Source organism: Anastrepha ludens, chromosome 6 (assembly GCF_028408465.1).
Source record: "Anastrepha ludens isolate Willacy chromosome 6, idAnaLude1.1, whole genome shotgun sequence".
Taxonomy (NCBI): Eukaryota; Metazoa; Arthropoda; class Insecta; order Diptera; family Tephritidae; genus Anastrepha; species Anastrepha ludens.
Genome location: NC_071502.1, coordinates 102,831,004 through 102,857,382, shown reverse-complemented (window position 1 = coordinate 102,857,382; position 26,379 = coordinate 102,831,004). Strand labels below are relative to the sequence as shown.

Here is a 26,379-nt window from a genome sequence, read left to right as displayed (position 1 = left end):
GTCAAATTGACACATTTGATTAATGCTACATTTCGTTTAGAATATGTACCGCAACAATGGAAAATAGGGAAGTTATTATGCTTCCAAATCCAGGACAGCCACCACACGATGTGACATCATACCGACCAATATCGTTGTTACCAATTTTATCTAAGCTTTTTGAAAAAATCTTGCTAAAAAGATTAAAACCATTGTTAGATGCAAAATGCCTTGTACCAAACCATCAATATGGTTTTCGAAATGAGCACGCAACGATTGATCAAGTGCACCGCATTACTCATGTAATTGAAAAATCACTGGAAGAAAAACAAATCTTGACTGAGGTAGGTAGGTAGGTAAGATGGCAAGAGTACCCCAGGTACGCTACAAGTAGCACTTACGTGCCGTTTTGATACCATAGAGTGGACCACTACCTGTGAAAGGATTAATGGAGGAGATAAGACCGTCTAGCCATCCAGTGCTGTTGATGTAGCGGAGGAGAGAAAAGGGATCTAGGCTGGAGAATTTCGTCAAGTCATCCCCAAAGGGAACGCTGAGGAATCTCAAGCGCCTAGCCACCAAAGCCGGACATCTGCAGAGAAAGTGTACCACAGTCTCTTTCTCTGTAGGATCCCCACAGCTTCTGCAATGGGGGTTGTACTGAATTCCAAGCTTCTCCGCGTGAGGGCCGATCACCCAGTGGCCAGTGATCACCGCGATGAGTTTGGAAATTGAATGGCGGGGGGTTCCCATCACCTTAAGCGTTCTGTTTATGTCGTATTGAGGCCATAGTGCTTTTGAAATGGCACACGATGAGACAGACCTCCATCTGTCTTGCGCTTTTCTTAGAAAGAAGTTGTGTAGTTTCCCTTTAACGACGGCCAAGGGGATACCGATGTCGGAGAAGAGGGCAGCTGGACTCGGTTCTGCCGCCCCCTTCCTGGCAAGCTCATCGGCAATTTCATTTCCCTCTATATTCCTGTGCCCAGGAACCCAGATGAGGGAGATGTTTCCTGCCCGTTCGAGGCGTTTAAGTTCCTCCTTGCAGGAGTTTACGAGAAGAGAGCTGCAATGCGGCGACGACAGTGCCTTGATTGCAGCTTGGCTATCGGAAAAAATATTTATGTCTCCCTCCCAACAGCGATCCCGAAGCATTTTGCATGCCTGCAGGATCGCGAAGACCTCTGCTTGAAAGACGCTGCTTGTCTCCGGCAATTTATAGGAGACCGAGATGTTGGCTGATTTGGAGTAGACCCCCGCTCCCACTCCAGACTCCATTTTGGATCCGTCAGTGAAAACAGAGGCCTCTATATCCGCAACAACTCTCCCCTCTTTCCAATCTTGCCTGCTCGGAAAGATAGCCCTAGCACAACCCTCAAAGCACAGTTTGCGGATGGAGAGGTCGGTGCGAATATCTGAGAAGGAAGGGGAGATCTGCTTCAAGATGCTGCTATGCCCAACAGGGAGTTGTCTCCAGAGGCCAAACTACCTCAGTCTGATAGCACTCTGAGCAGCAATGGATTTAACCTGCAGATCCACAGGAATTAAGTGGAGTATAACGCTGAGCGCAGCGGTGGGACATGTTCTGCAGGCACCAGTGATGCCCACACATGCAGTTCTCTGCACTCTCTCTAATTTAGTTGTAGCCCTTCTGAAGAGCTAACCACCAAACTAGGCAACCGTATGTCAAAATTGGCAGAACCACTAAGTTGTACATCCAGAGTACGACACGTGGCTTGAGGCCCCATTTCTTGCCGAACATAGATTTACAGGCATAGAAGGCTATATTAGCCTTCTTAACTCGATTTTCTATGTGCAGCTTCCAGTGGAGCTTGGGGTCAAGTATTACACCAAGATACTTGACTTCCGATGAAAGTGTAAGACACTGGTTATTAAGTCTAGGAAGCTTAAACGGCGGAGGCTTGTATTTTCTGGTGAATAGCATCAACTCCGTTTTGTCAGAGTTGACTCTGAGACCGCTACTGGCGGCCCACCTGCTGAGTGTAGCCAATGCACCTTCCAAAATTTCAGCCATTACTGATGGGAAGGGACCTGAGACCATCAGGACCAAGTCATCGGCATATGCTACCACCTTTACCCCCCCCCCCCCCCCCCCCCCGTTTAAACGAGTTAAGGCTTCATCTACAGCTACTAGCCAAAGGAGGGGCGAGAGGACGCCGCCCTGCGGTGTGCCCCTATGTACGAATCTGGTGATTCTAGCCCCTCCTGCCACAGCATTTATTTCCCTACCACCAAGTAGGGATGAGATCCAGCGGTAGATAGGTGTTTCTACCCCTAGCCTGTTTAGAGCCGTGACAATTGACTCCGCCGTAATGTTATTAAAGGCGCCCTCTATGTCTATAAAGGCCGCCAAAGTGAATTGTTTCCCCTCCAGAGATTTCTCTACAGTCCCTACTACCTCATGTAAGGCTGACTCGGTAGATTTCCCTTTTCGGTAGGCGTGTTGGGCTGGAGAAAGTCTGGTTTCACAGTGCTCTCGGATGTGACAGTCGATCACTCTTTCAAGCACCTTGAGAATAAAGGAGGTAAGACTTATAGGTCTAAAGTCCTTGGCCAGGACGTGGCCCCTCCTTCCTGCCTTAGGAATGAAGACCACTTTGGTTTTCTTCCAGCTAGCAGGAACGTGGTTCAGCGAGATACACGCCGAGAAGATCTTTTGAAGAACGGGAACCACCACGGTCTTAGTCTTCTGAAGCATTACTGGCATGATACCATCGATGCCTGGAGATTTGAAAGGGGAAAAACTCTCGATTGCCCAGTTTATCCTGTTGACGGACAAGACCGGTGTCAGGGACATCACAGGTAACCCCTCCTGCCGGTTCGGGTCTTCGTTACAGACCGGATCAATAGAGTTTTCCGGGAAATGGGCATCAATAACGATTTTTAAGGATTCGCCTGCAGATTCAGCCCACTCCCCGTTCTCTCTTTTGACAAGAGTTTTACAGGAGTGGTCCTTGGATAGGATCCTGCTGAGTCTGGCCGAGTCTTTTACGGATTCGATGGATTCGCAGTACTCTTTCCAAGAGTTGCGCTTCGCATCTCTAATGGCTTTCTTATAAACTTTCAAAATTTCCCGGTAATCTTGAAAGTTCCTTATTTGATAACATTTGTTGAAGACTCTCCTAACCTTCTCTTTCAAGTCGGTCAGCGTTTTGCTCCACCAGGGAGGAAAGTCTTTCTTGCTAAAGGATACTGGGCAGGCCACTTTGAAGGCAGTCTGATAAGACCCTTCTAAGTGTCTAACTTGCGTGTCCAGTTGTTCCTTAGTGGTAGTCAAGAACTTACTGCTATTCAGCTTCTTGCAGAAAACCCTGTGGAAAAGAGACCAGTCTGTTCGTTTAGGGTATCTGCGGGGTAGCAAGGTCTCCCGAATGAAATCGATTTCGTAGAGGATCATCCTGTGGTCCGAAAACGAGTTCCTCTGGGAGACCGTCCAATTTTCAACCCTAACAGCAGATGAGTTTGTAGAAAGAGAGATATCAAGAACTTCCTCCCAACCATTTGATGTTCCCGATGCCGGGAAGACAAAAGTTGGGGTGTTGCCCTTGTTACAGATAAGTAAATTACGGCTTAGTATAAAATCAAACAGAGACTCACCCCGTTCATTGATCTCGCTGCTGCCCCAAATGGTGTGTCTGGCATTCGCATCGCATCCGATCAGGATGTTCTCCTTCTTGGGCTGGAGAGTATCCACTAGATGCTGCAACTCCTCAGGAGGAGCCGATCTGTCGTGGGCCATGTAGGCAGAGACCAAGCAGAAGCAACTACCCCTGGATGGTTCCACCCTGACCGCAGTCACATCCGGTGAACTGAAATTAGATAGCAAAAAGGCATTAATAGTGTTCCTTACTAGGATACAGGCCTTTGGCTTACCATCAGTATGGACATAAAAGAGGTCATAGGATCTGTCTCTCAGTCCCATGATTTTATGCTGCCAGATCCAAGGCTCCTGTATCAGGCAGACATCGATGTCCTCCTCCCGGAGGGTGACTCTTAGGTTATCTGTGGCTAGTTTGGAATGACGAAGGTTAATTTGTAATACTTTTAACAGACTGTTCAAAAGTGTTACTTACCTTTATGACTGCTCCCCCAGTTCGGAATCTGCGTCCGTCCCAGACAGTCGCAGATCGTCGAGCAGCTTCTTGGTGTCATCCCCCAATTTCTCCAGGTCATCGTCCAGGGCGACAGAGGCGGGGAAGACCTTCACTTTGGCCAACCTGAGGCCAAAGCGAAGTTTAAACTGCTGTTTTTCGAGAGCCTCCAGCGACTCGTTGTTAATCTGCAGTAATATGGCTGAGCTATGCTGCTGAGGTTCTTCTACTTTGATGACAGACCAGTCATCCATAGGAACCTCAGGGTTCTGAAGCTTGAGACACGGGACAATTTCCGAACTGTCCAGCTCCATTTTCGGCAGCCAGATTCTGGCTCGTGGTCGCCTGGGAATTTCTGAGGCAGGGATGAGCTTTAGCGAAAGCCCCTCCCAGGCGTTGCTAACCGTAGCAAGGCTCTTCTCCAGAAATTCCCTCGAGTACTGATTGACACATTTTATCACCCTACAGCCCCGACAGATTTCACCCGAGTCGAAGAGAGGTGCTGGCCCTTTTTTGTCCATGAGGTGTCTGACGACCATCCCCGATAGCCGTCCCTCAATGGCATCCCAAAGGGGTAACACCGCTCTTCCACTTTTGGTTTTTGCGTCCACGAGGGCAACTTGGAGATGGTCTCTGGCCACCTCACTATAAGCCGCCCTCGAGGCCGCGCCTGCCGCACTGGTTGAAGGGCCCCCAGCCCCCTGGGTTGAGGAGTGTTTGCTCCTTTTGGCCACACGTTCACTCACATCCTGTGAGCGGTTACGCTTAGCCGAGCTCCGTGCCGGTTTTGGCTGTTGTTGTGGCTGGATTAATTTTGCTGCAGACGCGCTATATTGTTCGCATCACTTTCCCATTTACCCCTGGACTGAAGTTACAAGCATCAGTAAATGCAATTCAAAATTGGACCAAAAAATGGCGTGTCAAGTTAAACGAAACCAAGTCTGTGCATGTTAACTTCACTAATAGAAATATAAATTATAAACCAATATTTATCAATAATACGGCAATACCGCATGCAAATACGGCAAAATATCTAGGAATGACCTTAGATGCTAAGCTGAGATGGAAAGCACATGTCAAGAAAAAACACGAGGAGTTAATTTTTAAATACAAAAAAGTGTATTGGCTGTTAGGCCGACATTCTAAACTCTCTATTTATAACAAAATACTTTTATACAACCAAATACTGAAACCAGTGTGGTCATATGGCATACAGCTCTGGGGCTGCACCAGTGAAAGCAACAAAAACATCATTCAACGATTCCAAAATAAAGTATTACGCGACATCGTTAGAGCACCGTGGTACATTCGTAATTGCAATCTACATAAGGATCTTAATATAGACACCATTACGGATATCATAAAAAAAATTCGCAAATAAACATAAAGAGAGACTTCCACAGCACATCAATGATGAAGCAGCCAAACTACTTGTAACTGATGACCTCACGAGAAGATTAAAAAGGACGAAACCGCATGATCTCTTTTCATAAAATTTTGTCTTTACTTGAAATGTTTTAATTTAATTAAATATATGTAAAATGAATTGCTTATTAGTTTTGTTAACTAGATTGCAATAGTAGTAAATAAAAAAAAATATAAAAAAAATTTGATTTTACTTGATTTTATTTGATTTTATTTGATTTTACTTGATTTTAGTTGATTTTATTTGATTTTAATTGGATTCCTTTATTTTTCGGTAGATACCTTTTCTAAAAAGTTTTGTTTTATTATTATTTGACTCTGTAATTAGCAAATTTTGCATGTAAGCAAATGGATATTCATATTGGTAAAAAATTAGATGAGTTTCCTTCAAAATTTCAAAAACTCTACATTTGGCTTAAATAGGTCCCCTTTGAAAAGTAGATTTACATATTAAAACTGTGGGTGTTTTTATTGCAGGTTATGAACTTCTAAGGGTAAGGCACAAATAAAATTCTTGTGGGCCAATGATTCGTTGTTGTTATTGTAGAGGCATAAACATATATACTTGTACGGGTAATGTTGCTGGAATGACAGTCTTTGGCCGGATATAATGGGTTTTCCAATAACAGGTGTTACAGGTGAATGGATTGCGCTATCGACAGATGATTAACGATTTGTTATGGTTAACGATTGGATGGTATTGATCTGGAGAACGTATATTTTCAACAAGACGATGCTACGTACCACACAAGAAACGAAACCATTGATCTTTTACGGGAAAACTTTTCAGCCCAAGGTCGATTCAAGACGTCAAAGATGGAATTCGTGAGGCTATCGAAGACATAGGGCAGCCACTTTGCAATTTGGTTATGGAACATTTCATGAAAAGGATATTGTCCTGTAAGCGTGGTCGTGGTAGTCATTTGCCTGATGTTCTTTTCCACTATTAACGGCATAATAATGAAATAAACATCTTATCATTTATATTAAAAAATAGCATTTTTCTTTGAATATCAAAATAACATCTCTTATTAGATAGCCCTATAAATCCGGGTCGTTTCGGTAATAATATATAGTCTGTCTGATTCACATTTGAGCAATATACATACATATGATGAATATCAAAATTAACGCCACATTTGATAATTCTAAAATGTATAAAATAAGCAAATCACTGAATTATTGAACCTTCTGGCATAAGCCAAAGATTTGCGAAATAATTATGTACACATTAACAGTTATCGCAAATATTTTGCCAAAAAGTAAATTAAAACAAAAAAAACCAAAGTATTTTGTGGGTTTAGTAACATGAAATGTTACAATCTGTTAAATTGTAAGGTAGTCAATATGGCGCCCTGAACTGACAATGAAGCTACCTTATTTTTTTATATCATGATATGATGATACTTTTTTTATATCATGCCACACTACGCAGCAAAGGTGCTAGCTTAAAAGAAGCGGAGGTTATTTTAACTGTGAAAGTAAAAAAAAAACCAATACTACAAATTACTTCTGTTAGACGCCATACAAACAAAAATTTCGAATACAAATGAAATGTATTAAATTTTCAAAATATTGAAATCACTGTATTACAAACTAAGCGAAATTTAAAACTTTTAAACTCTACATTATCTTGAATCGTCACTCAGTATCGCTTTCACTATCAATCTCCACCTCGCTCTCAAATTCGGCCACTGCATCATCGTTTTCCTTCGATTTAATTAAGAACATTTCATCGTCATCCTCAGCTATATCACTATCATTTTGCTGTTCGGTTGATTTTTTCTCAGTTCTGGGCAACCCTTCACGTTGTTTTCTACGCTCTTTGGCAGCATTTAATAAAACTCGCATGGAGTATTTGTTGAAATCGCATCTAAAAGAATTTTCGCAATATTAGTCAAGTAAACGAAAGTCATATAAAAAAGAAAACACTCGTATTACATGCGATTAAGCGATTCGTATTTCTGTGATAAGCTTTCCTGCAGCGATAGTAATGCGTGGTGTTGCAGCAAATCACTTTTATTGCCATGTGTAGATAATAAACTGCAACACCAATTCAAGTAGAATTCCAGATGTGTAGTAGTCTGCAAGCCGCGAGCGACGACTTGTAGCAAGGAGTGCGCAAAGGTATCAGGCAACGTCGAACAAATCAGTTTTACTGCATAAAGTAGAAATAGGAATTCCTTTAGAAAAATATCTTTTAAGCAAATTACAACAATCCGAACTTACTATCTTTATTTGGTATTTTCTCTAGAACCATATATATGAGATGGGGCTCATTTAGTTTTAGTGACATAACAAGTGCCTTCGAAAAATCATTTTTATCTGCCGAGTCGCGAATAGCTTTCGGCGTTACCTCCAAAGATAAATGAAAAGGATCAAAAACAACACCTGCAATCAAGTTTAAAATTGATATAACTTTTTCCTAATTTGGTTTAATAGTTATTTATGTAATACCTTTATCCAATGAGAACAAGCACAGACCTTCGGTGCAAGCTACCGCATACGCTTGGCCGGTCGGCATGAAACGCACAGAGAAAACTTTTATTTTTGGTTTTAAGCTTCTACTTGCCATATCTCCCTTTTGCACCCCGGGCAAACGAATTGCTACATTACCACCCTCCAGTTCTTCACGGGTTTCAACGAGCGCCATATTACCAAATTCTGTGAGATTGCGCCGATTTATATATTCCTGCAATTGTAATTGAAATTAATAATAAATTCACACACTTTTGGTTACATTTTGGCTGCTCACATCCAAGCCATCTAAGCTATGATTCTGGGTAATTTCGAACTTCTTCAGAAGCAACGCTTCGCGTGCATGATAAATGCATATAAACTGTGAATTACCACCGGCTATAATACATTCACCATCAACGGAATATTCAATGGAAGAAAAGTATCTAAAATTTTTGAAAAATTTGAATTGCTTAGTGTACATTTATTTGCATACGAATACATACTTGCCCTCCAAGTTCTTTTTGCCTGTTATTACGTCATTCTCATAGCGACCACCAGCCAAATCGTTGCGCCCTTCAATACAACTTATCTGTGTCGATGTTTTAACGTCGAAAATTGTTATATGACCATTGAGTGTGGCGACTGCGACCTGAGAGTAAGAATTTCATTTATTTTATAGTAAATGGCGAAGAGAACAATTAAATTTCACTTATATGCATAAATTTATTTATGAGCCATTTTTTACCCTACACTCTCATACTTACATGCTCACCGCTCGGACTGAACACTACACACGTCGCATCCGTGAGTACATCAATCGTTTCGTGTTCACTGTTATTTTCTAAACAGTTCCAAATTTTTATGGTTTTGTCCCATGACCCTGATACGAGTGTCGTCATTGCGGCAACTGGTGAAAATGCTATCGAGCTTACAGGTCCTTCATGGCCACTTATCACTTCCAGTAATTTACCCAATTTTACTGACCATAGATACATTTCGAAAACATCCAGACAAGCAGCGGCCACAAATTCACCAGAATGATCAATGGCCACACAAGAGAATTGCACACGTTCAGGTGAGCTGAATGTACGAAAATTGCGATACCTAAGAAGCAAACAAAAGTCCAACAGTATTAGCAAATAAGCATTAGTTCTTTGATCATATCCAATAGTTCACCTGTTGACATCAAATGCTCGCACTGTTCCATCCAGCGAACAACTCACCAAGAAATTTTTATTGCGACTGAATTGGATGCCCGTGACACCGCTACTATGTTCACTGAATGTAACAAAGCAGAAACCGCTTTGTGTATTCCAAAGTTTTACTTTCGAGTCCTCGCCACCTGTGGCGACATACTGTCCATCTGGTGAATAGCTTATGCAAGTCATTTCACTGCAATGCCCCTGTTGCTTCATAATATACTGCTCACCTATGTTGGATTATTGGTTTTATTTGTTAAATAAGAATATTGATTTTCACTTAATGGCCAAGTTTGTCACTTACTTTGCCATTCCCATACAAGTAACTGTCCTAATTCGCGTGATGCCAACGCCACCCAATCACCGGTGCCATTAAAAAGCGCTACTGATATGGCATAATCAGAAATGCTTAGTGAGTGGATCATGTTGACGTCAGGCAGTTCGTATAAGTAGAAACTACCGACGCTGAAGGCAATAACTAAAATTTTGGTACGATTATTATAATGCGCCGCCGTTACAATTGCGTTCCGGCTTGTTTTGCGTGGCTCTTCTGCCAAGTAATGCCTGCTAATTTTTTTATAGAAAAACGGATGTGTTTTTCTGACAACCTCATCCTTTACTTCATTCTCATCTTGAGGATCTGTGTTCGCCTCCTTGTTATCCTCTCCATTCTCCTTTTCTACAACATCATCCTCGGACTCTTCTTCTTCATCTTTAGCAACGGTTTTCTTCTTCTTATTTGGTATATATTTTAGAGCTTCTCTCTGTTCTGGTGTTACATCCTCAATGTCGGATGGACTTATACTACATTCCCACAAGCAGAGCTGTCCATTACGACTAAGTGTATTCACATGCATACTGTTGCGCTCAAAGAAACTAGCAATAATTGCATCCGTATGTCCTGGCAGTATAAAAGTACGGAAATTTGTCAACAAGCGTAAACCAACAATTTTGGTGGTGCCATCACGACAACCGACCGCTAGAAAACGCGAATCTGACGACCAATCTAGCCAAGTGACATCATCGAATCCGCCCAGAAAGCGGCGTTTTAGCACAAATGGATTGTATTCGCCAGTTAATTCACCGGGCGATGCAAACACCAAAACCAGATTATCCATGGCCACAGCGAAATATGCACCATCTGGACTGAACACTACACATTGTGGTTTTGTATGGAGCTTATGGCGATGAATGACAGCACAAGATATCATGCTAATTAGCTGTGCTTCGCCTACTTCATTAACAGCAATCAGCAGATTGCCATCTGGTGAAAGAGCGATGGCCACATAATTGTAACGAGACTCAAGCGATAGCGTGCGTGACTTGTGACTATTACAAAAGAAGACACATCATGTAATTAAACTTGGACCAAATTGTAATTCATCCAACAAGGAATATAACTCACTTTCTCAAATCGTATATTGATATCCGGTTACCAACCGGACTGATAATGCTATTACCGTCGGGTGTGAATTGTAGATTTCCATTGCGATAAATTGCACCGAGCAAATTCGAAAACTATAAAACAAAAGTACAAGTAAATCATTTCACCGATTTGAAATGTTCAAACATATTACCTTATATGAAAACTTCATGCCAATAAAAACAAATTAATTTGAAAGAACAGTAAATCACACTTTAAACAGCCTCGACCACCAGACGCAAACGTAAACAAATCACACGTGTTTGACATAACAAGGTTGCTTACGAATGGAATATGTTGAGAAAGGAACGTTAGCAAAGAAAACGCCAGTGCTGGCCTTCGTTTCAAAAAATTAGACCCCCTTTCAATACACTAATATATTAATTTTTTAAAGTTCAGTTTAAATATTCTGGGAAACTCCTGATATAGTTTTTAACACTTTTGCATCATCGATAGAATAATCCGCGAACAAAAACTCTCTCTTATCACCAAGAAGGAAATAATCAGTAATAATTTTTTTTTTTTTTAAATTTTAAGGAAAACAAATAATTTTGGTAGCCCTGCAACATTATTTTTCATTAGAACAAACAGTAAACGTCCTGCAGACGTAATGTATTATGGGTGCAAAGTATTTTAAGTACATCGCGCTTTGCTAGCGATGATGCAAAAGGATTAAGAATGTTTTTCATGGCAGAAATGCAATTAGATGTTTTTCATTGCCTGCCAAGGGGGACCGCCGTTAGAAAATAAATTTGTATAAATTTATTATTCATGACCACAGTGGGTATTGAAACCGAAACTAATAGATTTGTAATCACACAGGCAAACTACATACATATTGTATATACTCTCTACGGCCACGTTAAAATTTAGAGCGAAAACAATACGAAAACAATAACTTAAGAGATGCCCAACAAACAAAATTAACTGTTTTTTATAGAAGATTTTCGTTTCATTTCAAACCAGAATTAACGAACTAAAATGTAGTCACTGTGTTTAAAGTTAAACGAGCACTTACCAGCAGACCAAATAAAGCAAAATTTTAAACTGGCACTTTTAAAAAAATGTCCCCCACTTTAGAAAGAACTGAATATTATTTTTAAGTTTCAAGTTTTTTAGCATCTTAAGACCAGTAGAATACCATTTTTCACGCTTCTGGTAAAATTTAATTTGAGGTACATAGGCTATGTTCAGAAACGCATTATAATGCGAAGTACTTGCAGCGCTGGCAGCACTGTCAATGTGACAATTCATGCAACTGATAGATTTGTTGAAAAATTGCAAATAGATTTGTTGCATTTATGAACGCGCGGTGCAGTAAAATGGAATTGTCACTAAGTTTGCTCATGGACGATGTATGTGAGGAAAAAACCGATAGTCTTTTATTAAATTTAAGAAAAACAAAAACCGTGTAAAGCTTAAAAGAAGGACATATCTTGTCAAAAGTTTAATATCTTTTTTTTATTCGCTTATATGGGATGAGTAAATTAGAAAATTTTCGCTGGGCGATGTTGCTATCTTTTTTTAAATCTTTATTAACTTTTTTTACTTCGGGTATATTCAGAAACGCATTATAAATGCGCAGTAATTGCAGCGCTGGCAGCACTGCCAATGTGACAAGTGTTGCAATTGATAGATTGGCAGTATTAAAATTTTTCCTGCAAATAATGCGCGACGTTTGATACAAAAATGGCGTTTTGGAACGCGATGCATTTGCAGTACTGCCATATTTGCATTTCTGAACGCATTGCCAACACTGCAAAAGTACGGGTATATTCAATAACGCATTATAATGCTGCCAGCGCTGCAATTACTGCGCATTTATAATGCGTTTCTGAATATACCCAATGCACGACTTTTGATACAAAAAATGACGTTTAAGAACGCGTTGCATTTGCAGTACTGCCATATTTGCAATTTTGAACGCACTGCTCACTCTGAAATGGTATGTTGCGCATTATAATGCATTGTTGAACATACCCATAGTCCATGTAATCCTTGTAAATATAAATATAACTCGCTATGTACACAGTGCAAAAAAAATGGACTTTCACACGACGTTACAAACTGGCACATGTGTAGACTCATAAATAAAAATGAAGCGTCACGTTAAAATTTTATTCCCTATACATACCATTCTTTACATTTGCTTTCAAGGAAGGAAATGTTATATTTTATCTATCACATTTACGTACATGTGTTTATTACATATTTATGTATACGTTGGTGTTAGTTTTAATGATATATATGTATGTAGTTACATGTGTGTTAGTACTTCAAAAATTTCATGTTAAATAAAATATATGTAATATATTTTTATTATAGTCAAATAATGGCCGTAAGGCGAATATGCATATAACATTTTTATACGCATTAAATATTAGTGTAGGATGGATATGCATCGCGAGGAGGGAGGAGCTGTTGTCGTAGTTCGCAATTATTTCGGATATTTTTGAAGTGCGAATATACTGCCAACCAAATATAAATGTTTAATGCTGAAAAGAGAAATGAGAAATTAGTAACACTCATAATATAAAAGATGTATTCGTAGTATGATAGAATACTGAAGTATATTTGTTCAGGTGAACGCAGAAAATTCAAACTTTATTAAATTTGTTAGCAAGCTTCTTACTCTAAGTCCTTCATTAGTTTAAATTACGAAAAGTTGTTAGTTTCAAAGTTTTAATTTTCTTTTTTTTCCTGACATGTTGTGAACTATAACCAATTGGATCACTTAGTGAGTAGTTCATACTCAGTAGGGGCACTTCTTAGGTGCCTTTATCCGTGATGTCAAATTCTTTATCTTTGTCTCTTACTTTTAAGAAAGCGAGATTTTAACTTAATTGCGTTCAGTTATTTTTATTAAATAACTTACCCAAATTAAGGGAAACGAAGATTATCAAGCCGATGTTAGATGAAAATGAAATCTGTACTGCGTCCACTATTAGAAGAACGTAGTATGTTACAGCAAACAGTAGCGATATGCCAGTATTTAACAGCCATGGCAAAAGTAGTAGATGTCGTTGCTGGAATTGATAAAAATTAAATTTAGTATTATTTATATAACACTAGCATTACCCAGTGGGCTTCGCACCACCTTACATAAAATGTTTTTTTTATATCGCAAGAAATTTTTCATATTAAGTTTTCTTTATAGAACTCGTAAAATGTTTAAACAGTTGAATTAGTTGATTTTTTTCATTCAACATACTTTCTAAAGATGTCACAATAGCCTTTTCTGTACTTTTTTAAAATTTGATTGTGGTGGTCACCTATATACAGGTAAGGTACCGGTTCAAACACATCTTAGGGTTATCCAGGTCCACGTTTTGGTCTATATCTCGAGACCCTAGTTACGGAGGGGCATTAAAAATACTCTATACTATAGAATCATCAGCAGCTTCCATTTGCTACCCATATTGTACAAACACATCCTAGGGTTACCCGGGTCCACGTTTTGGATTATATCTCGAGACCCTAGTCACGGAACGGTATGAAAAATACTCTATACTATAGAAATCATCAACAGCTTCCATTTGCTACCCATATTGTACGAACACATCCTTAAGTTATCGGGGTCCACATTTTGGGCGATATCTCGAGACCCTAGCCACGGAGCGGCATCAAAAATACTCTATACTATAGAATCATCAGCAGCTTCCATTTGCTACCCATATTGTACAAACACATCCTAGGGTTACCCGGTTCCACGTTTTGGATTATATCTCGAGACCCTAGTCACGGAACGGTATGAAAAATACTCTATACTATAGAAATCATCAACAGCTCCCATTTGCTACCCATATTGTACGAACACATCCTTAAGTTATCGGGGTCCACATTTTGGGCGATATCTCGAGACCCTAGTCACGGAGCGGCATCAAAAATACTCTATACTATAGAATCATCAACAGCTTCCATTTGCTACCCATATTGTACAAACACATCCTAGGGTTACCCGGTTCCACGTTTTGGATTATATCTCGAGACCCTAGTCACGGAACGGTATGAAAAATACTCTATACTATAGAAATCATCAACAGCTCCCATTTGCTACCCATATTGTACGAACACATCCTTAAGTTATCGGGGTCCACATTTTGGGCGATATCTCGAGACCCTAGCCACGGAGCGGCATCAAAAATACTCTATACTATAGAATCATCAGCAGCTTCCATTGGGTACCCATATTGTACAAACACATCCTAGGGTTACCCGGTTCCACGTTTTGGATTATATCTCGAGACCCTAGTCACGGAACGGTATGAAAAATACTCTATACTATAGAAATCATCAACAGCTCCCATTTGCTACCCATATTGTACGAACACATCCTTAAGTTATCGGGGTCCACATTTTGGGCGATATCTCGAGACCCTAGTTACGGAGCGGCATCAAAAATACTCTATACTATAGAATCATCAACAGCTTCCATTTGCTACCCATATTGTACAAACACATCCTAGGGTTACCCGGGTTCACGTTTTGGCCTATTTCTCGAGACCCTGGTATCCGATTCTTAAAATTTTAAAACACAAACCATCTACTGAATAGTCCAAACAAAGCCTAAAAATTTGGTTTGGATAGGTGAGCCCGTTCGCGAGTTTTAAGCGAATATAGGGACAGATTTTCACATTTAAATATATAGATAGATTAAACCATTAGTTGAAATTGCAATTCCTGTTATTTTTTCTATTCGTACAAAAAACTTCCTTCGATTAAAGTATTTAAGTAGAAAGGAAAGAATGGAAAGATAAACACTGGATATAGATAACAGATAAAAGCTCTTTTATTTTAAACATAGAAAAATTTTGCTGGTATGAACCCTGATGATTGTTTAAAAAACGCCCGAAGACAAAAATGATTAGCAACATGTGGGCCCTGATTGCTGGAGAATTCATAAAAACTCAATGATTTAAGCGAAATTCTTTCAAAAAGGTTAAATGAAATTTATGGAATTGAAATCCAAGCGCCGCAAACATTTCAATATTTATTATTTTACTTATTCGAAGAATGTTACCTGATATACCTTGTAGTTAGACGGTTAGCTTACCGTACCCGTACCTTACTTAGTCGCAGGTACTCCGCACGACACTAACCACCTATTCACGTGGCCCCTAAATCTACTCATCTAATACCTCACCATCTCCTCTGTTCACATTTCGTTTAATATTTACGGCCGACAAAAAGTACATAACAAAACTTGGAAACACCGATTCCATCAGCAATCATTTCATAAGCGCATATAAACAATAGCGCAGATACATACCTACGTATGCGCTTAAAAAAAACCTAGCTTTTATTATCATCAAATACACACTGTTATTATCATCAAATAATCATGGCATGCGTTGAGTTAATTAAACAGTTAATTTTACACGCTTTCGGCCGGTTTTTGGGATTAGTTTTTAAACTGAGTTCAAGGCTGCAGAGTTAGATACTTAATTGGAAAGCATAAACTAGAATTTAAAATTGCCCACAAATTCATTGGTACCGAAAGTCTGACCCTAAGAATTCCTTAATTGCTTTTGTAACTCTTGTAAAAATAAACTGCGACCCATAATATGTATGTACATATATGCAATAACAACACACTATTCACATAGCCGTTTGAAACTTACCTTAATGGTTCCCAATATTAAGCAGACAGATGCAAACATATTGATGGCGTTTAAAACCAAAAAGGCTACGAATGCGACAGTCAGAACTGAAAAAAGATAAAAATCCAATAAACAAAAGCTCATGAGAAAAACGGCGATGCGTAATTAGCTAAATATAAGTACATATATTCTACATATACACTTATATTCATACATAAATAAATAAATACCAAGAATGATATTGCACACCGTGCAAATATACTATATACAATCTATAACTAACTTGTACGAATTCTGTTAGGATCGAGCTTCTCATTTACTGGAGCTGATTCCATCACTTTCTCAACAATATCATCGATGTATCCCAAGCATAATCCCAAAACCACAACTGCTATGAGGGACCCAACTGATCCTAGCCATCCGATAATCGTAGCGGCTGTCTCCAGACGGAAGCAAAAGAATTTTTGCACCATTTTCACGGAATCTTTAAAGAATTACTGAATTTAACAATTACACCAAATTTTCAAAACTTTCCTATCCAGTCCAATAACAACACCAAACAAAAAACCAGTTGCTGCAGTTAATTTTGCATTTCATAATGCTTATCAGCGGCGTACGTAGGAGTACAATCAATGTATCGACTTTCGGCGTATCGATATATCGAAAGACTTCTATATCGATGCTTGCAATTTTCAAAATCTGACAGAAGCGACTACTAAGGTTGCAAAGGCTTATTCCAGCAATAGGCATGCAAAATTTGTTGTTATATTTTATAATTTTATAAGTAACTGTATTAATTTTTAATGTTCAGATATTAAATATTGTGTAAACGTAGCTCTCCCAGGTGGTGAGGGGGTTAGAATTTGCCCGCGATAACGGATGCCAGTCGTAAGAGACGACTAAATTCCACACCTTAGCCTTTTAAACTGTTTTTTCTGAGCATTACCTCAACTCTAAAAGGTTGAGTGAAACAGGTATAGAAACTGCTTGGTGACGATTGACGACAGTGCAACATAGGGAAGGCTCGGCACGCGTTCTGTCAAAAAATGTTGACACCCTAATGGTCATCACCAGCTAATCAAGCCCAATATAAAAGTTTTCACTGTGGGAATTGGAATGGAATAGGAAACTTAAGTTTTTATTTAATAAATACTACTTTGAAGTTTAATATTGTTTATTTATTGTTTTTAGTGCAAAATTAAGTTCAAGTAAAAGGAAGTTATTTTGATCCAGTCCACACCGTATTTTTACCTCGCTTCCTTGCCGGTGTCCATTTTCGTTTACTTTTTTTCTTTTAAAGGTTCTCGATTGCTTCACAAAACTAAATGATAAATAATTTAAAATAATTGAAAACAAAGTTGTGTACCAAAAGTTATCACAAAAATCCCATAAATATTAATAAACCAAGGATTGCCTATGCTGGAATTTTTTTTATATATATTTTTTTTTTATTGTTTTAACGTCAAAGTGTTATGGTTTGCTTATTAAGCATTGCGTATCATCTTATTGTAAAGTTAAATTTATGATTCGAAGTGGAAAGATTATTTTGAATAAAATTTTAATATAATTTGTGAATATGGTCAAATGGGATGGAGATTAACATTTACGTGCCAAGAGCATAAACAAAATACATTAACTTTTTTTTTAATACCGCTATTACCCCTGGTGAAAAGACTTTTAGAGGTGTACTACCTAGCAGACCGTTATTCGGCTCTGAGCGAATTTGACAGATATGCCGACGTTATTCGTTTTGTGTTTCACAAAATTTAGCTTTAGCTTAGTGAATCACAAAACAAATGACGTCGTTATTAGCTTAGTGAAATACAAAACGAATGACGTAGAATCCAAAGTTCCCCTCAACATTTTTTTTCACCATACCTAACGAGCAAACCTGGTATCTATCATCCTTGGCTAGTACCTTGGATACGCCAGTGTTTGAAAATAATAATTAACTCCAGTTTTATTGAGAAAATTGTATTTACATTCTGTCCCAACAAGACAGTTTTTCATTAAAACATGATAAGCGCATATCAGATGCTCCATATTTACTGACAATATTTTTGGATCACAATATTTATTGAACGTGTAGCATGGAATTTTGATGGATCGGTATCCACATCGCAAAATTTCTAGAAATTTTGAATTCCATCAATATGGATCGCAATACTGTGAATAAATAGTGAGTGTGTAGCTTATACTCGAGATACATCAATATGCGATACATGAAATAAAAACAATTACAGAAAACCTTTAACGGCTTATTTTAATAGGTTGCTCAATGTATTAGTCTTGTAAATACTGTCAAGAAATATCGGGCGAGTAGCACACACTCATGATCGATCAATATGGATTACGATTCAAATATTAAAATATATATTGAACGCCTTAGAAGATGCGGAACGTGTCTTTAATAGATCCCGCTAAACTATTAAAAAGCCAAAAAGGGTATTCGATAGTGGTAATTATTAACCATAATAAATTATTACTGCGCAATTAAAAAATTAGGAAAATATTAAAGGTCAAGGGCAACATTCCGACTTTGGAAACCCCTTAATAACAAAAAACACAAATTTGAAACAAAAGCTATCAAATATTTATATACAGGAAAGAAAGTTAATTTAATGGCTGGGATTCGCAATAATGTCTATTGGGCAATTTTTGGCAAACTATAATGTCTTTATTAATGAAACTTGGTGGAGATGTTAGTTAGGTATTAAGAAACACTCTTTATAACTCCAAATTATTCGGGAAATTATAATTTCGTAATTATTTGCCTTGAAAATGCCCTCGGGAACTTCACTATAATTTGGCACATTACACTATATATTTTTTTACACTTCACTTAAATTCACTAAATATACACTCACACGCGTGTTTTTACTTATTTTTACCCTTATATTCGAATTATTTTCAATAAAATTTGTCCATACAACCACTTTACAATTTTAAACGCGAATAAGAAGAAGATTGAAATGACAACAGTGTTGCCGGATGCCTACAAATGAAAACAAAAATATGAACAAAAATGAAGTATTTCAGTTTAGTGTTAGTGATGGGTAGGGGGGTTATTGTGCCTCCTTTTTGCACACACGCATATGACGTTTTCATTTTGGATTCAATGGTTTAAATACGGAAAGGAGTTCTACGCAAAAATACAGAGGATTGCGTAGCCGGAGTTGGACTGATGAGGGTTATTTTTTTGAAGCGCGGCGAAGACCGCCCCCGCGAAAAGGAGTTCCACGCAAAAATACTGTGGATTGCGCAGCCGTAGAAGGACTGATGAGGGTTGTTTTTTTGAAGCGCGGCCGAAGGGCGCCCACGCGGAAAGCAAAAAATACTGCAATTTTACAAAAACCCTCCACTGAACATATCTGCATACGAACTTCGTTTTTATTTCAGGTGTATGGCAACACCAACTTTTCGCTAAATTACAGAACTTTAACATTAAATTACTTAAAAACTATAAGCCTCCGGCGGGTGCGGTTTTTAGTTTTAAGATGGGGATACACCCCTCTATCGGCCCCTTTTAATCTTTTTTCAAAGCAATAGACATTATACTAAACATTTCCCAATTTAATTGTCTTTTACAATGGCATACTTATTTTTGGGCATATTGTTTTTGTTTTTTGTCTATGTTAAAAAAAAACATTTCTCTATTTCTGGTAACTTTTTCATGTGTATCGCACAAATTTCCTATTGGCATATCAGTCCATCTTTAGCTGGTGCAATTTTTCGTCACACGTTGTAAGTTAGTGAGTAATATATTATTGTACATTTTAGTAATCTACTAAAGTCAATTTTAATATAAGTAGACATCAATTCGGAAGTTGTATTGTGAAACATGTCGAAGCGAACGCAACCTGATTGGCACCCACCATCAATTAAAGACCGACCTAAATTGAAGCTCTTCAACAGTTTAACAAGGCAAAAGGAGGATTTTGTGCCGCTGGACGGTAACAATGTGACTTGGTATAGCTGCGGTCCTACAGTATACGATGCATCGCATATGGGGCATGCGAGGTAAACTTTAACTTTACTGCCACGTACACACTGCTCCGCTATTGAAATGTTTTATCATTGATATTTGATACACGATTATTGTGCTTTAGGTCATACATTTCTTTTGATATTATGCGGCGCATACTTTCCGACTATTTTGGTTATAATGTTTTCTATGTTATGAACATTACGGATATTGACGATAAGATAATCAAACGTGCTCGGCAAAACCATCTGTACGAAACATATGTTAGCGCAGCCGCAACAACACCACTGGATAAATTGTTAGCGGACCAAAAAGAGGTTTTGGAGAAATTCAATGTCATCTGCAGGGAAACAAATGATCATGACAAGAAAATTATGTTTGAACGTATGCTAATAAAAATGAATGATGCAATGGAAACCCTTATTATGGCAGTCGCTAGTAACGATCCAGAAAAAATTGATGAAGCGCGCTCAATGTATTTGGCAGAAGCAAAAGATCCCATAGCGGACTGGTTGGATCGCAAGGACGGCTCAACTGTTAAAGAAAATGCAATATTTGAAACACTGCCACGCTACTGGGAAAACGAATACCACATGGATATGCAGGCACTTAACGTAAGTGATTTTAATAAATATGCGAAACATTTTATATCATTGTGAAATTTTGCAGATATTGCCTCCAGACGTACTTACACGTGTGTCCGAATATGTGCCCCAGATAATCAAATTCATTGAGCGCATCATCGATAATGGACTTGCTTACAAAGCAAACGGTTCCGTTTACTTTGATGTAAACGCCTTTGACAAGCGAGACAAACATCACTATGCTAAACTTGTGCCTGAAGCCTATGGTGATACGAAATCACTGCAAGAAGGTGAGGGAGATTTGTCCATAGCTGAAGATCGGCTCATCGAAAAACGCTCACCAAACGATTTTGCTTTATGGAAGGCTAGCAAAGCAGGTGAACCGTCTTGGCAAAGTCCTTGGGGTATGGGGCGTCCTGGATGGCACATCGAGTGTTCAGCCATGGCCTCTGATATATTTGGATCAATGTTTGATATACACACCGGTGGTGTGGACTTAAAGTTTCCACATCATGACAATGAACTAGCGCAATCTGAGGCAGCATTCAACCAATCCGAATGGGTAAAATACTTTCTGCATACGGGTCACCTAACCATTGCTGGTTGCAAAATGTCGAAATCATTGAAAAATTTTGTAACAATACAAGAAGCATTGAAGAAGAATACCCCATGTCAATTACGACTTGCATTTTTGCTGCACTCATGGAAAGATACTCTCGATTACTCCAACAACACAATGGAGATGGCATGTCAGTATGAGCGATTCTTGAATGTAAGTGCTGAATCACTTTGGTCATACAAATACCAATGATCAATGCTTAACTTTTATCTTAGGAATTCTTTTTAAATGTGAAAGATTTAACACGACACATGCAAAATGGCTCACCAAGTTCGCAATTTGGCGTATGGACATGTGCAGAGGCTGCGCTGCAAGAGAAACTCAAGTTGGCACGAAATTCAGTATATGAGGCATTATGTGGTAAGTTACGATCTGCATTCTATATATATAGGTATGTGTATATAATAATACTTTATATGTTACTTATCTCTTAGATAACATTGACACGCGCAGCGCTCTAGATGCGTTACGGGAGTTGGTTTCCGTTTCAAATGTCTATATACGAGACAATAAAGATCATATTAACTGCCTTCTCTTACGACGCATTGCTGCATATATAACGGATATCTTGCACATATTCGGCACTATTCAAGGGCCACGTGGCGGTATAGGCTTTCCAGTGAGTGGCGCTGATAGTAGTGTGGACATTGAAGCTACTTTATTACCTTATGTAGACGCGGTAGCCGAGTTCCGAAACGATGTGCGCGAAGAAGCAAAAACTATTAAGGCAAATGCTATTTTACAATTGTGCGATAAACTGAGAGATGATGTGCTACCAAATTTGGGTGTACGGCTGGAGGATAAGGAAAACGGCAAATATGCTGTGAAATTAGTAGATCGGGAAGTATTGCTTAAGGAGCGTGATGCGAAAAAAGCTGCCGAGGCAGAACGTTTAGCTGAAAAGCAACGCAAACAGGAAGCCGCTGCCAAGCTATTGGCCGCCAAGGAAGCGCAAAAACGTATAAACCCGCAAGAGATGTTCCTTAGTGAAAAAAATAAATATTCACAATTTGATGAAAACGTAAGGGCATCGAACACATAAGCATAACTTTCACTTTTTCCTTTTTGATAAAAAAAAACTTTATTTTCGAATACTTTCAGGGCTTGCCAACGCATGACGCCGAAGGTAAAGAGCTGAGTAAGGGTTTGTTGAAAAAATTAACTAAGCTGCAACAACAACAAGAAGCGCGATATAAAGAATATCTATCTACAACTGCCAATGGAAATTAATTGTATCTTACTTTGCTTTCTAAAAATCCGGTTACTCATATATATGTGTACATAAATTAAATTTTGAAATTTTTGTAATAAAACAAAATCTTGATTTTATTTAATTTGCAATTTCCATAGATATAATTTTCGATCTGAAGCAACACCAATGTACGGTAAGCGATGATGCCACGACATACCGCCATACAGTTTGAGCGTAGCGTCAACGAGTGGTATTCTGGATTTGGCAGTGAAAACCTTAACTGAAACATCGGGTCGACCGACACTCGCTACTACTGTCTCTGCATTGGGCGCTATGCGCACGATTTGCCCACCGTCCTCGTGCACTTGCTTTATATCGATAGGTAAGGGACGTCGCAAATCCCAAGTAACTATATCTCCAGCTACAAGTGCTGTAATGCACATACGATTAAGCGGGCACCAATCCACCGAACGGAGTGGACACTTTTGCGCTTCAACAGATATAAGTGGGGCCTGCGTCTGAATATTGTACAAATGGATGACACCCCTCTTTTCTGCCACGAGTACTTTATGCGGCTCCTCTGGGTGACATTTTACAGACATACCGGCCGAAAGCAAATGAAATGTCACGCTATTTTCAAAATTAGTTTTCGTATCCCAAATTCGGCAAGTACTATCGTCACCAACAGATGCCAGAAACTCGCCATTACAGTCCCATATTACTTGATTTATGTAATTAGTGTGACCTAAATAGAATGAAATAATTTAATTAAACGTGCATTACAATAAAATTTTATGTCTACCATTTAGTATTTGAACAGTATCGGAATTCTGCAAATCAGTACGAAATATACGCAGGCGAAAATCGGCGCCAGCCGCGCAAAATATTACCGATTTTGGTACAACCACTAGCGAAGTTTCTGGGGCAAAGCATAGCGACACACAACGGCTTTCATGATATAAGTCTTTTAAACGCTTCCAGTCGAAACAACCAGATTCTTCCTGTGGAAATACAAAAGTTCTAGAGATTCTATACTAAAGAAGCATTGTAATATTTACCGGCAAACTAATGAGTCCTAATATTATTTTTTTACTACTGCCAAGTGCTAACAAGTTGCAGGCAAAATCACTGTCGCAAAACTCAAAGCCCTCTATTTGCTCTGGGAAGCTCCAAGTGTGGGTCGCTGCCGTAAAATTCCGCATTATTTAACAATATACAAAATAAATCCTCTATTTACAAATGGACGCAAATGCTTAGACGGTCATCTATGCTTCGTCGAGGATTATTCACATCTATCGATATATCGATAATTGTTGCGATAGTTCAAACGATAAAGGGCGCTAAAAGTGGATGATTTTATAGCCATAATTTCAGGTTTTATTGAAATTTTTTAATATTTTTGGGGAAATATAGCAGCGCTAGAAAAATTAGTCAAAAAAATTTATTTATTTTTATTTAAATAACTACTGCTAGTAATATTATTTAATGCCATCAGTGCTCAAGTTCAAAAAGCCCCGTTAATTTTTAGCCATCCGAAGCAAAATTGTGAGAGTAAGTTCGGGTGCATGTCATTGGGGATTCGGCAGCAGATTCAGACCGCTCAATTCACATCTACACTTAAGGTTCGCCTACATACAATTTTAGCGTTGCGTTGGCATTGGCTTCGACAACTGACTACGAAACCATACATGCATATAAAGGCGTTCACATAGCCAAAGTTGAGCACGGTGAAACGATTTTAGAGCTGGGCTATGTAGCAGATTCGTTATTCGGCTGTGAGCGAACTTGGCAGAATAGGCTGAAGGGCTGACATCGAAAAATTAACACAGCCAATGCTCATGCCATGGCATTCGTATATTACTAACAAGCCAAAGCTCCACTCAAAAGTTTTTTTTCACCATAGCCAAGGCGAATATATTAAAAGTGATGTTGGTAAACAAGGCGAATTTATTACAGGTGACAGCAAACACATATAAGTAAAACCCTACATGTACATATTTGTTGTTGCGTTTGGTGCAAGCATCATGTCAAAATCAGCAAGCAAATGTAAACATACGAATGTAAACATACCAATACATACAAACAAAGCATATCATTTTGACGTAAGCCATACCTACGGCGAAAAATTCAGCTGGGTGAATGATGTCACCTTATTAAATCCACCTTGTTGGTAAATCAGTAGTTTTTTTTTCTTTTGCCGTGTCCATGTGGCTGTCAGCTCAGAATGAAACAAGGCGAATTCATTATTTGTTTTCTAGTTTCCTAATACTTTGCTTTGACAATCAAACGTACAGAACATTGTTGTTGGTCTAGTGCCACCACCTTTATTGAATGTACCTTGACCATAGCTATCAAGCAAACCTTGAAATCTATCATCCTGTAAAGTTGAGCAATGCCAAAGGTAAAGCGTAAAGGTGGTTAACTCCCGTTATCCCGCGTGCGACAAGAATAATCAGATAAATAATTAAAGGTGACACCCAGTAGTTTAAGGATATTAATATCCTACAAATTTTCAATGTCCTTATACAATATCGTTACAGCTTGGGGCGCCAAGGAGCAATTTATTATTGTTGTAATGACACAAAATAATCCCTTACCTTTTGGGAATGTTATTATCAATACAGTGATTGGACTGATATAAATTTGGTATATTTAGGTACGTGAAGGTTTCTGTCATCAGGACAGGCAGACCACCTCTAACACTAACACTTTTCTCCTTCTTGCCCATTTCCTAGGCCTAGCGTTAGATAATATTGACGACGATGACCACAAACGCTATAAGCAGGAATCTGTTAACAGCTGCATCAACATGTATGCGAGGAATCGGTTAAGCCATGTCTGTATCAGAGACCTGCATGGCTCATTGTTTTCTTGAGTTGTTCATACGCTAAATTTCTTGCTCACATTCAGTCAATTGAACCAAAATATTTGGTCAAGTGCAGTCAGCTCATGCAGGCGAACGCGTAGTTCAGCTCAGTCAACACGTATGATCTAATGTCTTCAGCTCAAATCTAATCATTGAACAAAAAGCAGCATTGAATGAAATTAGCATCGGCCTTTGCGTTCAAACGATCAAACTTGTTCAAAGAAGTAATTGTCATTAATGTAAATAGCACATGTTCGAGCAAACGAGCGTTGGCGTACAATGTACGCTGTAAATTGCGTTTCGTATTTGAAAGGATTAGTTGGTTTCAGCAATGTTTCCTTATTTACATTATTTTCTTTCGTGTTTTATTATAAGTTTTAAGAAAAAAAACAAATATGAAAATATAGTGTTTTTGCTTTTACTTTGCTATCGTTAGTTACAAGCAAAAACTCATGCGGGATCATACGTGTTCAAACCGGCTCATTTGGCTCTATAGCCCTTTTATTCTTGCTCAAAAAAATGAATGTATAGCCGAACGAGCAAATACCCGAAACGGCTGCTATGAAGACGATTGGTGATAACATCGGAGAGCTAAAACGCAGCAAATGATTTGATTGAGCTGAAATAAACAATGACAATAACTAATTTGAACAAGTTCGATCGTTTGAACGCAAAGGCCTGTTTTTTTGTTCAAGCGAAGCGTATGAATGTTTTACACTGAGCCGGTGCAGTTCTCTGGTCTGTATATGCTTTGGATATAAACTTGGGTCGTTTCGGCTGGACTGAATTTATTAGGTGGAGATTCCCATGACAAAGTGATTTAAAGTATTACTTTGTTAACGGTACTATTAAGTAAAAACATCTTAATTTTATGAAATAATATATGTACATCTATTTGTATCATTGAATGAAAGCACCATGCAATATTTTTGATT

The 26,379-nt window shown here is 38.6% G+C and overlaps 4 protein-coding genes and 1 long non-coding RNA gene across 7 annotated transcripts; 2 read left to right on the top strand and 3 right to left on the bottom strand.

Annotated features, from left to right (window-relative positions):
• Positions 1 to 7,053: 7,053 nt before the first annotated feature.
• LOC128866226 (periodic tryptophan protein 2 homolog) lies at positions 7,054 to 10,885 on the bottom strand. Its single transcript, XM_054106790.1, has 11 exons — positions 10,753 to 10,885; positions 10,581 to 10,693; positions 9,480 to 10,504; positions 9,153 to 9,405; positions 8,741 to 9,080; positions 8,480 to 8,625; positions 8,272 to 8,419; positions 7,974 to 8,208; positions 7,746 to 7,907; positions 7,458 to 7,674; positions 7,054 to 7,389 (listed from the first exon to the last, which is right to left on the bottom strand). The coding sequence occupies exons 1-11, from the start codon at positions 10,768 to 10,770 to the stop codon at positions 7,158 to 7,160; spliced, it is 2,889 nt and encodes a 962-aa protein (XP_053962765.1). The 5' UTR covers positions 10,771 to 10,885; the 3' UTR covers positions 7,054 to 7,157.
• Positions 10,886 to 12,702: 1,817 nt separating this feature from the next.
• On the bottom strand, positions 12,703 to 16,817 carry LOC128866227 (uncharacterized). The gene is made up of 4 exons (XM_054106791.1): positions 16,482 to 16,817; positions 16,220 to 16,305; positions 13,474 to 13,624; positions 12,703 to 13,093 (listed from the first exon to the last, which is right to left on the bottom strand). Exons 1-4 carry the CDS (start codon positions 16,669 to 16,671, stop codon positions 12,972 to 12,974), a joined length of 549 nt encoding a protein of 182 aa, XP_053962766.1. The 5' UTR covers positions 16,672 to 16,817; the 3' UTR covers positions 12,703 to 12,971.
• A 3,035-nt stretch (positions 16,818 to 19,852) lies between these two features.
• Positions 19,853 to 22,715, top strand: LOC128866698 (cysteine--tRNA ligase, cytoplasmic). Of its 3 annotated transcripts, none has more exons than XM_054107605.1 (7): positions 19,853 to 19,950; positions 20,011 to 20,218; positions 20,308 to 20,797; positions 20,853 to 21,539; positions 21,602 to 21,746; positions 21,821 to 22,407; positions 22,488 to 22,715. In XM_054107605.1, exons 2-7 carry the CDS (start codon positions 20,040 to 20,042, stop codon positions 22,614 to 22,616), a joined length of 2,217 nt encoding a protein of 738 aa, XP_053963580.1. In that variant the 5' UTR covers positions 19,853 to 19,950; positions 20,011 to 20,039; the 3' UTR covers positions 22,617 to 22,715. The 3 variants fall into 3 exon arrangements, with proteins under 3 accessions (XP_053963580.1, XP_053963581.1, XP_053963582.1); XM_054107606.1 differs by having other exon boundaries at positions 19,858 to 19,942; XM_054107607.1 differs by having other exon boundaries at positions 19,916 to 19,946.
• LOC128866700 (nucleoporin Nup37) lies at positions 22,673 to 23,860 on the bottom strand. The gene is made up of 3 exons (XM_054107608.1): positions 23,637 to 23,860; positions 23,381 to 23,579; positions 22,673 to 23,323 (listed from the first exon to the last, which is right to left on the bottom strand). The coding sequence occupies exons 1-3, from the start codon at positions 23,778 to 23,780 to the stop codon at positions 22,713 to 22,715; spliced, it is 954 nt and encodes a 317-aa protein (XP_053963583.1). The 5' UTR covers positions 23,781 to 23,860; the 3' UTR covers positions 22,673 to 22,712.
• A 1,094-nt stretch (positions 23,861 to 24,954) lies between these two features.
• On the top strand, positions 24,955 to 26,337 carry LOC128868074 (uncharacterized). The gene is made up of 3 exons (XR_008455054.1): positions 24,955 to 25,048; positions 25,119 to 25,234; positions 25,314 to 26,337. It is a non-coding gene; the product is annotated as an uncharacterized LOC128868074 (long non-coding RNA).
• Positions 26,338 to 26,379: the final 42 nt, after the last annotated feature.

Bases quoted from the DNA above. Each gene is read 5' to 3' on its own strand.
- LOC128866226 (XM_054106790.1), bottom strand. The intron at 9,081-9,152 runs GTGAACTATTGG...TTTGCTTCTTAG, and splicing joins CGAGCATTTGATGTCAACAG to GTATCGCAATTTTCGTACAT. The intron at 8,420-8,479 runs GTATGTATTCGT...CAAAAATTTTAG, and splicing joins AAAAAGAACTTGGAGGGCAA to ATACTTTTCTTCCATTGAAT.
- LOC128866227 (XM_054106791.1), bottom strand. From the start codon at position 16,671: ATGGTGCAAAAATTCTTTTGCTTCCGTCTGGAGACAGCCGCTACGATT. The intron at 16,306-16,481 runs GTTAGTTATAGA...ATCTTTTTTCAG, and splicing joins TCCTAACAGAATTCGTACAA to TTCTGACTGTCGCATTCGTA. The intron at 13,625-16,219 runs GTAAGTTTCAAA...TATCAATTCCAG, and splicing joins TAATATTGGGAACCATTAAG to CAACGACATCTACTACTTTT.
- LOC128866698 (XM_054107605.1), top strand. From the start codon at position 20,040: ATGTCGAAGCGAACGCAACCTGATTGGCACCCACCATCAATTAAAGAC. The intron at 21,747-21,820 runs GTAAGTTACGAT...CTTATCTCTTAG, and splicing joins AGTATATGAGGCATTATGTG to ATAACATTGACACGCGCAGC. The intron at 22,408-22,487 runs GTAAGGGCATCG...GAATACTTTCAG, and splicing joins ATTCACAATTTGATGAAAAC to GGCTTGCCAACGCATGACGC.
- LOC128866700 (XM_054107608.1), bottom strand. From the start codon at position 23,780: ATGCGGAATTTTACGGCAGCGACCCACACTTGGAGCTTCCCAGAGCAA. The intron at 23,580-23,636 runs GTAAATATTACA...GTATTTCCACAG, and splicing joins TAGGACTCATTAGTTTGCCG to GAAGAATCTGGTTGTTTCGA. The intron at 23,324-23,380 runs GTAGACATAAAA...CATTCTATTTAG, and splicing joins TACTGTTCAAATACTAAATG to GTCACACTAATTACATAAAT.